The sequence below is a fragment of the Petromyzon marinus genome, chromosome 27 (assembly GCF_048934315.1).
Source record: "Petromyzon marinus isolate PM22_M1 ecotype Great Lakes invasive population chromosome 27, UKy_Petmar_22M1.pri1.0, whole genome shotgun sequence".
NCBI classification, from domain to species: Eukaryota; Metazoa; Chordata; class Hyperoartia; order Petromyzontiformes; family Petromyzontidae; genus Petromyzon; species Petromyzon marinus.
This window is the reverse complement of record NC_133693.1, coordinates 11,274,180-11,286,929: the sequence shown is the minus strand read 5'-3', so window position 1 is coordinate 11,286,929 and position 12,750 is coordinate 11,274,180. Positions and strand designations below refer to the sequence as shown.

At 45.7% G+C, this 12,750-nt stretch overlaps 1 protein-coding gene across 3 annotated transcripts in view; it reads left to right on the top strand.

Moving 5' to 3' along the window:
- The window catches only part of LOC116946536 (doublecortin domain-containing protein 2-like), a 67,699-nt gene that overhangs the window by 25,664 nt on the left and 29,285 nt on the right, over window positions 1–12,750 (top strand). For all 3 annotated transcript variants that reach the window (XM_076070118.1, XM_032961514.2, XM_032961513.2), the window contains 2 exons: window positions 5,649–5,725; window positions 12,073–12,204. In XM_076070118.1, coding sequence (XP_075926233.1) covers window positions 5,649–5,725; window positions 12,073–12,204 — 209 coding nt within the window. The remainder of the gene's footprint in view (window positions 1–5,648; window positions 5,726–12,072; window positions 12,205–12,750) is intronic.

Below are 12,750 nucleotides of genomic sequence, written 5' to 3'. Positions count from 1 at the left end.
TTAAACCTATAAAGCAGTCTGCGTTCAGCAGCTCTCCCCCTCTTTCCTCCTGATGACGATCGCTTGCGTTGTGATCGAAACGTCGTAGTTTTTCGTTTCTTTTATATGTATTATTTATTATTAATTTGTACCTATCTACGTGACTTTACCAAAAGACCCAAAGAATATGAATTCATGCAGTCGTGAAAGCTTTAAGTCAAGATTTAAGGACCACTGTCTCGTATTCACCACGTGCATTGCGGCTTTTGATGTATTTTTTTTTTTTTACCGAATTCGAAAAAAAATGCTCCTTTTCGGTTGCCGACACCTGGTATAGGCGGATATGTAAAGAGGGTGGATACGTGGACGTTGATAGAAATTGACACTTTGATTGGTCGAGGACGGATACGCGACGCTCGGCTATGCGACGTCGTAGTGTAAGTTCGCACGGAAGCAACAAAAACCCAAACTAGCCATGTGTTGACACGGGCTGGGACGGGACAACGGGACCGTGACTCCACTCTCGTCACGCGCGCAAGAGACTTCCCCGCTCCGTTGCCACTCGTCCTCGACACGGTGGCTCAGGACAGGACGGGATGGGTCGGCGTGGTTGTAGCTCCAAGGGGCTTGTCCATCGGTGGTTGGAGGGAGGTGGGGGAAACGCCAGGAACAGGCGAGGACCGGATCACAGCGCCCTCTGTGGCGGCCTCGCCGGGACGGAGGGAAGTAGTTGAGGCGAGGGGACTAAAGCATCCACAAGAGAGGTGATTTTGGGTTAAGTCGCGTACGCAAAGCTGTCAACCCATACGCTTTACCCGTATTTTTGAACAGGCAAATTGCGTTTTCAGGGCCATACGGCGTACAGCCGTTTCAATATAGGAAACAACAAAACATGCATACGGCCAAATAAGAAAAGTTGTGGGATGGCTATTTTTTTTTATTAAGTTAAGCAGCAGCAGCATGCAAGAGCAGAGACAATAGCATGATAAGTCGCATAATTGACACCAATGATTAAAATAAATACGTAACACAGTTGCGTAGTAAAATCATTTTTGTCTATTTATTTGTGTTTCTCCCTTGTGATGGGACGTTGTAGGATGAACGTTGAGATTTATAAGGGCACGGGGTAACCAATAAGGTGTGAGTTGGTCTCTAATTAGGTAGGCACCGAAAAGGAGTTGACAGGTACAATGCGGGAAAAAAGTATTTGATCCCCTGCTGATTTTGTACGTTTGCCCACTGACAAAGAAATGATGAGTCTATAATTTTAATGGTAGGTTTATTTGAACAGTGAGAGACAGAATAACAACAAGAAAACCAAGAAAAACGCATGTTAAAAATGTTATAAATTGATTTGCATTTTATTGAGGGAAATAAGTATTTGACCCCCTCTCAGTCAGAAAGATTTCTGGCTCCCAGGTGTCCTTTATACAGGTAACGAGCTTAGATTAGGAGCACACTCTAAAAGGGAGTGCTCCTAATCTCAGCTTGTTACCTGTATAAAAGACACCTGTCCACAGAAGCAATCAATCAATCAATCAGATTCCAAACTCTCCACCATGGCCAATACCAAAGAGCTCTTCAAGGATGTCAGGGACAAGATTGTAGACCTACACAAGGCTGGAATGAGCTTTGTGAGAAGGTGACAACAGTTGGTGCGATTATTCGCAAATGGAAGAAACACAAAATAACTGTCAATCTCCCTCGGCCTGGGGCTCCATGCAAAATCTCACCTCGTGGAGTTGCAATGATCATGAGAACGGTGATGAATCAGCCCAAAACTACACGGGAGGATCTTGTCAATGATCTCAAGGCAGGTGGGACCATAGTCACCAAGAAAACAATTGGTAACACACTACGCCGTGAAGGACTGAAATCATGCAGCGACCGCAAGGTCCTCCTGCTCAAGAAGGCACATATACATGCCCGTCTGAAGTTTGCCAATGAACATCTGAATGATTCAGAGGACAACTCGGTGAAAGTGTTGTGGTCAGATGAGACCAGAATGGAGCTCTTTTGCATCAACTCAACTCGCCGTGTTTGGAGGAGGAATGCTGCCTATGACCCCAAGAACACGATCCCCATGTACCGTCAAATCTTGGGTGAGAACCTCCTTCCCTCAGCCAGGGCATTGAAAATGGGTCGTGAATGGGTATTCCAGCATGACAATGGCCCAAAACACACGGCCAAGGTAACAAAGGAGTGGCTCAAGAAGAAGCACATTAAGGTCCTGGAGTGGCCTAGCCAGTCTCCAGACCTTAATCCCATATAAAATCTGTGGAGGGAGCTGAAGGTTCGAGTTGCCAAACGTCAGCCTCGAAACCTTAATGACTTGGAGAAGATCTGCAAAGAGGAGTGGGACAAAATCCCTCCTGAGATGTGTGCAAACCTGGTGGCCAACTACAAGAAACGTCAGACCTCTGTGATTGCCAACAAGGGTTTTGCCACCAAGTACTAAGTCATGTTTTGCAGAGGGGTCAAATATTTATTTCCCTCATTAAAATGCAAATCAATTTATAACATTTTTGACATGCGTTTTTCTTGGTTTTCTTGTTGTTATTCTGTCTCTCACTGTTCAAATAAATCTAACATTAAAATTATAGACTGATCATTTCTTTGTCAGTGGGCAAACGTACAAAATCAGCAGGAGATCAAATACTTTTTCCCCCTCACTGTATGCGTAAATATATAAACTCACCATCACCCAGCACAGCAAACTTAGTAAGGTTTGTCACATATTCTTGGTTCTTTCGGTAAAGTCACGTTGAAGGGAAACAATAAAATAATAAAATATATATAAAAATATATTTTATTGTTTCCCTTCAACGTGACTTTACCGAAAGAACCAATAATATGAATCACTGCAGTCACGAAAGCTTTGAATCAAAATTTAAGCTTTGTCACGTAAACAAAATGTAGCAATTCGTTACTAGTACAGCACACCAGTGTGTTGGAGAGTAAACTCACATTTACAATTCAACTGGCATCATTAGGCGAGGGCCAGAGTTGTGGAGAAATCCTCTTGTTCCAGTGTTAAATCGAGGCGTTAATGGGATGTCGTCACGTTGACCGTTTTACTCGCTGGAAGGTTGTGTTGCTTCCTTGTGAGTGGAGGTGTAATTGAGGGATGCAATGTATGTATGTTGAACTTCTTTCGCACCGTACGTAGCTAATCGTGCTCATCGGAGGTGGCGGGGGCCGGGCAGGGGAAAGGACCACAAACTAAACGCGTAAAAATCCGTTCAAAAGAATTTCGTTTTCAATCTGGAAATCGTGTTTGTGTGTGATTTATTTAGCGAATGCTTCTTATTTACACGTGACTCTTACGCAGCTAGAGCAGCACATTGACAGTAAATTATATTTGTTAAACAAACGCATATGCACGTCGATGTTATATTGTGGGTGGACGTCAGCCCCACGTAGCCACACAGCAACGTGACAGCCTCCTTCTCCAGTACGTGCAGGGCAATGAGGGTGTCCATCGACAGGCGTGCCACCTCTATAGAATGTGTAAACAGACAAACAAACAAACAACAGCAGCAGCAATATCCCCAATCTTACATGGCTTGTCTAAGTCACGATCATCCTACAGATCAGTGAAATACTCTCTCCTCCCCCACTCACCCTTACGCATAACAGACTGTTGGGGAAAGTGCTGTTAGCGAGTGGCCCCTGTTGAAGGCCGACGTGGTGCACAAGTGGGGTGGGTGGCCAGTGCCGAGTGGCGATGTTTTTACGTCACACCAGGTCGTCATTTGAGGCCGAGTCGACCTAGGGGGGGGGGGAGGCCCAGGACCGGTTTTGTGTCGGTGACCACGAGCGGGAATCGAACTTGGGTCGCCGGATTCGTAACACTCACCATAGGCGAGTGCTGATCATGTTCCATACGTTAAGAATTTGCTCTCTGGGCTGCACTCTTGAGAGTGCTGATTTATTTACACCACGTGTTGCACTCGTCACTCAACGGTTGCATGGCGGGCTAAAGGAACGAGTCAAAGATTCCATTTTCCAAACGAATAGTGGCTTTTTACTTAAAACTCAGGAACACGAAGCATTTACACTCAGAAACAGGAACACTCCGTCACTGCTGCCAGTACCTGGACATAGACACGCATCTCCAGGGATGTAACCCTGCCTCACTTCCTGACATCACACATCTTGTGATTTCCTTCCTCTGCCAATCTACAAATAAACATCAAAGGATCCATGTGTGAAAACTAAAGACTAGACACCAGAGTATATTTCATATAATTTAACCTGTGAAATGTAGTAACACAACCAACTGAAATTTCCCGCTAAATGTGCTGTGCTGTACTGTATATTAACTCATCATTGGGGATATGCTCTTTTAAATCGAGATTGAATGCTCATTTCTTTTGAACTCCTTTTTGTGTTTGGTTTGTTGTCCTTCCCCCGCACCTCCGACTAGCACGATTGGCTACGTACGGTGCGAAAGAAGTTCAACATACATATTTGTATCTATCTATCTATTTGACTGGATGGCTCACCTGCAACATATTATTTAAAAACATTACACTCAGAGATGCGGTCTCCATGCAGCCACACACTTCACCATGCCAGAGGCTGCATCACCACCAGCTGGGATCATCCTCGATGTTTGATGCTTCCCGGCTGACAATTTGTCATCCTGATTGGCACGTATTGCACGACCAATGATCTCTTACGATCTTGTAAATGATGAAGATTGGGTGATGCATGATCGGTGATCGTGGATGATGGCACAAGATGATGGTGGATCATGACAATGCTGTATTTCACATAAGGTTCCCAAGGTATACACTCAGTACTTTAAAGAAGTTAATAATAAGCAGATGTTATATCCCCATAAAACATTTCATTACATTCTCATTCGACTGGAGTTTCTACTCATACCCAGATTTACTCCCAACTGCCAAACATTCACAAGTAAAAAAAATCCCCGAACTTCCAACACGAGAACCGTCCTGAAAGATAGTTTGAAGGCACCACGAGGCTATCCGGTCTCAACAAGGGGCATGCGTTTTGTCGTTTATTTTTTTAAATCACAGCATGCATAGCCCTGTGGTGTGTTTTCAGGAGGTGCCACACGTTGTTCGGGCATGACGCCCGAAGTTTCCCTCCACGTGCTGGGATCTTCTTCAGGAACTGAATCGAAGAAGCTTCCGGCACGTGGAGCGAAAATACAGCGGATAGCTAGAGCACAGCCATGAATACCTACACATTAGTAGGGCGCGCCAAGGTGCCGAGATGTTAACTACATCTCCAGATCTACAGGATGTCATGTGTTCAATCCCGACCCTGACACCTGCATATTTTGAGCTTGCATGTTCTCCCCGTGGTCGTGTGGAATTATCTCCGGATCTTCCGCTTTTCTCCCTTCACATTTAGAATAAACATCATGCGTCTGGAGTATTTGGCTGCTATACATTTCCATGTGATAAGCCACTTCGTTGAGCAATCATATGTAGCCAGCTGGCTTTTGAAAAAAAAAAGCTGTATAGCTCAGTGGGCCTTACCTGCTAAAGTAAAAAATAGTAAAAATAGTTTCGGTCAGTTTTTAGAAAAAAAGAAAAATAATTAGTTAGTTTTTTTGTTGTTGTTAGGGTAATGCTTTTGACAAGCGATCCGAATGAAGAGGGTAACGGGTGGCCGTGTTGTGCTGCGTTCAGATCAAGCCGGTGCTACACAGCAGGGTGGTGGTGTCCGCCCGGTGGAGGAAGTGCGCTCCTGAGCCCTGCTTTATATTGTGAGTCACGGGGCTTACGCCCTGCCTTCATGCGCGCGACCACACGACCACGTGCTCCTTCACCTCTTTGCACATGTCACCACAAATGACCCTCCACCCCCCCTCCCCAGGCTGACTAAAATGGCACGAACTAAAGACGCATTTGTAATTTACTGAGCTGAAACTCGAGAGACTATCTTCTGCGCAGAGCGCTCAGATCGATTCGTCATCACCACCGTCGTTTGTTGTTTAGACCGCGCCTCGCATGGATTACAGCTCGAGGCGGCGGGACAAAGGGGAATTGGAAGCGATTGCTCGGCCAGGGAGGGATTGCAGACTAAATACCACGTTTAAATATAAATATACGGGATAGACGATGCAAGCAACGAACGGGAGCGAAATGAAAAATTTAAACTGTGGTCGAGGATGCTCTCCTTGTAGTCCAGTTAATTTGAGTCATTCAAACACTACCTGAAAATAATGTCTCTAAGTTAGTCGTAAATTGATCAATTGTGGATGCAATAACAATATTTTCAGGTACGCTGTTGCACAACTTTGGAGTCAAACCACCAAATGCCCATTCAGTAAATGGCAACATGCTCATCATTACGCTGACTTTAGAGGGAAACAAATATATCAGCATATACTTTGATACTCGCAAAAAATGTCCCACGCAATATATATCACAGGTGACGTTTGGGGTAATGGCATTTCGTCCAACCAAGTGGCATGAAGAATGGCCATTATCCATTTTTTGGAAATATCACTAATTATATTTTGGCTGCAGGATTTTTTTTCCTTACGTGTGCTTGTGCACGGCTGCCAATGAAATATCACCAAATAATCATACTACAAATAATCCGTTATCGTAGATAAGTTGAATATCAGAGTTCACACCGGGTGAACGTGGGGGGCTTGCTACTCCACAGCAACAGCTCCCCCAGGGGGGGAATTGATTGCCGGAAAGACCCCCCCCCTACCTCCACCCTACCTCCCTTCTACCTTCCCACCCCCCGTGATGACTCAGCTCCTGCCTAATTGGGCTCAGTGCACTGACAGCGGGGCTATTTAAAATGCAAATGAGAGCTCAATTTATTTATTTAGGTCTAAAATATTTAACCGTCCGACCTGCAAGTGAGCTGGGAGCTTCTTTTTTTTCCGCGTAAATGGACACAGTTGACGATGCAGCAAATGTACGCGACAGACTTCGCTTGAGGACAAACGTTAACATTTGACGGCCCGTGCACATTAAAACCATCCGTGTTAAAGAAACTACACCAAAAAAAATGCGCGACCAGGTTATGGAACTGACATGCTTACGAATATTTTACTTGGAGTGACAAGGTGAGATGGAATAGGAAGTGCAGACATAAGCAAGAACATGAAAGGTGGAACTGATATCACAGTAGTAGAAAGAAGGAATTACACTTACTATTTGTATTTAACCAAGTAAGGCCCACTGAGCTATAGAGCTCTTACTCAGAAGCGACCTGGCCACAAACGATAGCTCAACGAAGTGGCTTACCACGTGGAAATGTGAAAGGAAAACCAGGAGGACCCGGATAAAATTTCACACGACCACGGGGAGAACTTGCAAACTCCAAATATACAGACAATGCCGGGGTTGGGATCGAATGCAGGACCCTCCTGCATACCATCTCGCCACCGCGGTGCCCTAATTGAGGGATGCAATGGCAAACAGGAATCGAGGAGAGTAAATGGCTAAGCGAGTGGAAGGTAACAGAGGTTGGTGGGCGACCGAGAAGGAGTGTCGGAGTGGAAGAGGCAACAGCACGGAGAGGAATGACACGGAAGCATCAGCAGCGGATGGGACATCGTAACGACGATGACGACGACAATTGCCGACAGTGGAGGACATCTTCTGCTGCTGCCGAAAGTCCATGAACCCAGCAGCCTCGGTAAAAGGCTTGGAAAAGGAAGAAGGGAATAAGCCGCATTAAAGTTAAAACCCCGATTAGTTTATTGGTTACATCGGATGGTAAACTCTCGTAGGCTATATTCATATTACTCTTTGTTTTTTTTCGGTAAAGTCACGTAGGTAAAAAATAAAATAAAAATAAATGAAAAAACAACTAAATTAAATCACGACGTTTCGGAGGCAACACAAGCTTCCTTCATCAGGTGTAAAAAAGCACAGCAAAATAACTGTAGAGAGTTATTTGTGATGATAGACTGTTATATAGGGTAAGAGGAGGGGGAGGAGCCAGGGAGGACGGGCGCAGCATGGGGGGGGGTTGTGGGAGGAGCCAGGAGGGTGAAGCTCGTCCTAGAAAACATCAGAGCCACGGATGGGGGGGGACGCGGAGCGGGGGAGAGTAGCAGTTGAGGTTTAACATAGTTAATCACATCTTTCCAATTATTTCTCAATTTTAATCCATCTTCTCGGTTGAAGTTATGTCTATGTTTGTATATCTGTATGGCTTCATGGACAAATCTTTGGTGGTATCCAGACGGCTTGCAGAGTACCTTGGTATCGGAGAAAACAATATCATAATAACCCACAACATTGTAACAGTGATCAGCTACGGCAGAATAATTAGTTCCGCCGTGTTTCAAATCTGATTTGTGCTCGTGAATTCAGTCAGAAATATTTCGTTTCGTCTCCCCAATATAGCAGTCACCACAGGTACAAGTCAATATGTAAACACCGGGGTACTGTAAGTCAGGAATGACATCCTTTACAGATGGGATCAGATCACGGATTTTGTGTACTGTATTGAACCGGACCTGGATCTTGTGTTTATTTATAATTTTGGAAATCTTTTTGGTAACGCCTGCTATGTATGTCAGTGTGATAATTTTAATTGGCGTTTCAGGTGGTTGTTTTTGTATGGTGGGAGAAACAGCTTGGCGGATAGTACGGTCTGAGTATCCGTTCATCTTGAGGGTCAGATGTACACGTTTTAATTCACTGGCTAGGTGGTGTTGGTCAGAGATGCAATGAGCCCTATGGCATAGAGTTTTGATGAGATAATTCTTTTGAGCCGGGTGGTGGTGGGAATCAGGCTTCAAGTAGGAATCTGTGTGGGTGACCTTCCTGTAAATAGAATGTCCAAAAGAGCCATCAGGCCTCCTCTCAAACAGAACATCCAAGAATGTCAGCTTGCCATCTTTCTCCACTTCCATGGTGAATTTGATGGATGGGTGTCTGGAATTGATGTGGTCCATCAAATTCACCTTGGAAGTGGAGAAAGATGGCAAGCTGCCATTCTTGGATGTTCTGTTTGAGAGGAGGCCTGATGGCTCTTTGGGACATTCTTTTTACAGGAAGGCCACCCACACAGATTCCTACTTGAAGCCTGATTCCCACCACCAACCGGCTCAAAAGAATCCCCTCATCAAAACACTATATCATAGGGCTCATTGCCTTTCTGACCAACACCATCTGGCCGGTGAATTAAAACATGTACATCTGACCCTCAAGATGAACGGATACTCAGACCGTACTATCCGCCAAGCTGTTTCTCCCACCATACAGAAACAACCACCTGAAACTCCAATTAAAATCATCACGCTGACATACATAGCAGGCGTTACCAAAAATATTTCCAAAATTCTTAACAAACACAAGATCCAGGTCCGCTTCAATACAGTACACAAAATCCGTGATCTGATCCCATCCGTAAAGGATGTCATTCCTGACTTACAGTACCCCGGTGTTTACAAATTGAGTTGTACCTGCGGTGACTGCTATATCGGGAAGATGAAACGACATATTTCTGACCGAATTCGCGAGCACAAATCAGATTTGAAACACGGCAGAACTAATTATTCTGCCGTAGCTGATTACTGTTACAACGCTGTGGTTATCATGATATTGTTTTCTCCAATACCAAGGTACTCTGCAAGCCGTCTGGATACCACCAAAGATTTGTCCATGAAGCCATACAGACATACAAACATAGACATAACTTCAACCGAGAAGATGGATAAAATTGAGCAATCATTGGAAAGATGTGATTAACCATGTTAAATCTCAACTGCTACTCTCCCCCGCTCCGTGTCCCCCCCCCCCCCATCCGTGGCTCTGATGTTTTCTAGGACGAGCTTCACCTTCTTGGCTCCTCCCACAACCCCCCCCCCCCCCCCCATGCTGCGCCCGTCCTCCCTGGCTCCTCCCCCTCCTCTTACCCTATATAACAGTCTATCATCACAAATAACTCTCTACAGTTATTTTGCTGTGCTTTTTTACACCTGATGAAGGAAGCTTGTGTTGCCTCCGAAACGTCGTGATTTAATTTAGTTGTTTTTTTCATTTATTTTATTTGACCTACGTGACTTTACCGAAAAAAAACAAAGAGTGTGAATCCTTGCAGTCACAAAAGCTTCAAATCTAGAAATATGTGCATATTGCTTAACAGAAGAGTGTGCGAGGAGGACCTTCGCACAATTGAGCAACTCCCCCCCCCCCCTAAAATCCCATTGTCTCGACTCGTACGATACCCCTCTGGCATAATTAATCCAATTTCTCCGCGGCAAGGGGAAACGTACCGGGGTGTGGGGCCCAATGTTGTCAACATTGCCGCCGGCGACGACCTCACGGAGATTTGTCTTCCCGCCTACGCTCAGAGGCAGTCGACGACGCAGCTTCATTAATCCCGCCCGGCAATAATTACCGAGCGGGTTAACCCGCGGGGGGGGGGGGGGGGGTAACCCCCCACAATGCACTGGCCCACATCGGGTCAGCACGGGAACCGCGAGGTCGTCACCGCGTGCGCACGACGGGGCTCGCGCGCTTTCTGTACGCGAAGAGCGACGGGCCGTAGCCTGGCCGCAAGCATCATCGTCGTCGTCGCTTTAGGCCAGTGGTTCTTTGCCTGGGGGTGCGGTGCGTGATTTCCCTTTTTGGGGGTGCGGGTCATGGCCAGATTTTTTTTAGAAGGTAAATAATCGAAAGCACAAATTTAGCACGGGCACGTGAGTGCAACTACTTTGTTTAATCAAACCTCTGCATTTAGGTGAAGAACCACTTCTTTAGGCCTTTTCTCTATCCACGTGATGATGATAAAGCCACTTCGTTGAGGCAACAATTTGTAATTGCCAGGTTGCTTCTGCAAAAACTGAAGCTAATATCTCTGTGGGCCTTCACACCTGGTAAGATACAAAAAATTGGTTAGTTTTATTTGTATATTTTTTTGTTAAAAGTGATTTATTTTCCTTTTCTATACTTTGATCTCCTATCGTTTTTTTTAATTGTTGTTGTAAAGTTCTGACCAGCCCCAACTGGACATCTTTGAAAAAGAGCTTTGTAGCTCATCGGATTCCTCCAGTACGAATAAACATTCTGATTCTGACTGTTGAATGATGGCCTTCCCATGTTGAGTTGACTGAGGAGGTCGTTTGTCCACACTTTGCCAAGCTAACCTTGGTACCACCACTCCACCACAGGCAGAGCCTATTGTAATAATATACAGTGTCTATCTTGCAATGATTACCAATGGGAAGGCACGGAAAAAAGCACACAATTGATTGCTTTAATAATTAACCGTACATTTACATGCAAATCAGACCCGTCTCAATGGGCCTTCACTTGGCTGAAAGGCTATTGTTTGTGGTGTTGGGAGAATTACGTGTGTAATTTCCGGATGTAGACTTTTTGGCCGTGAATGAGCAAATGAATGCTTTACTGCATGAATTATTGAGTGGTTTAGTCAGTGAGTAAACGGTCTGGTGGATGAGTGAGTTGATGAGAGTGAATGAGCGTGTGAGTTAACGATTTGGTAAGTGAATGTGTGAGTGAGCGACTGAGTGATTGAGTGAATGAGCATGCGAGTGAATGATTTGGTGAGTTAGTGAGGGAGTGAATGATTTGGTGAGTGAATAATTTGGTGAGTGAATGAGTGAGTGAATGAGCATGTGAGTGAATTAATTGGTGAGTGAGTTAATAAGTGAATTAATGATTTTGGTGAGTGAGTGAATGAGTGAGGTCATTATTTATTGAGTGAGCGAGTGAGTGAATGATTTGGTGAGTGAATGATTTGGTGAGTGAATGAGTGTAAATTAATTGTAAATATTGTGGGTTTACTCTCCAACACATCGGTGTGCTGTGCTAGTAACAAATCGGCATGTTCTGTTTACGTGGCAAGCCTTACTAATTGGCTGTGTCGGGTGGTGGCGGGTTTAACGACACATTTATTTTGACGCGATCTAACCCAAAACAACCCCTATCTTGGACAATATTAGTCGCTAAAGCCCTACTACTGTACGTGTTCAACTGAATGAGCGAGTTCACGAGCGAGTGAATGATTTGGCGAGTGAATGATTTGGCGAGTGAATGATTTTGGCGAGCGAATGATTTTGGCGAGCGATGGCGCCGCGTCACTCCTCCCCGCCGTCTCCGCTGGCAGCTTGTTCACCAATGGGGACCTGGTGGTGCCTCCGGCGCGGTTGCTCATCCCGCGGCGCGTGATGGCCGACTGGGAGCGCGTCCTCGCCCTGGCCACCGAGCGCCTCAACCTCCGCACCGGCGCCGTGCGCAGGCGAGCACGCACGCACGCACGGACGCACACGAGCGCGCGCGCACGCACATGGACATGCACACAAACACACATACACGCACGCACACGCACGCACATATGGACATGCACACAGACACACATACACGCACGCACACGCACGCACATATGGACATGCACACAGACACACATACACTCACACACACGCACATGGACATGCACACAGACACACATACACGCACGGACGGACACGCAAGCGTCTCTGTGTGTGGGGAGCGGTGGTGCAGTGCTCAGCGCACTGCGCTTTGAGCCCGGCAACCCTGCTGAACCGCGCCTACTGGACATCTTTTAAAAAAAGCGCTTCATAGCTCATCGGATTCTTCTTCCAGTCCAAATCAAGATGCCGATTCTGCCCTGAGTTTGATTCCCGTTCACGGGCAGCATCAGTGACGATTAACTCATTTTACACTTGTTTAGATCGGCACAGCGCCTCGCTGCAAAGGGGCTTCACGACAATTCTGACCGTGTGCGTGAGATGATATCGGTTGAAATAAAGCGTGGGGGTTAAGT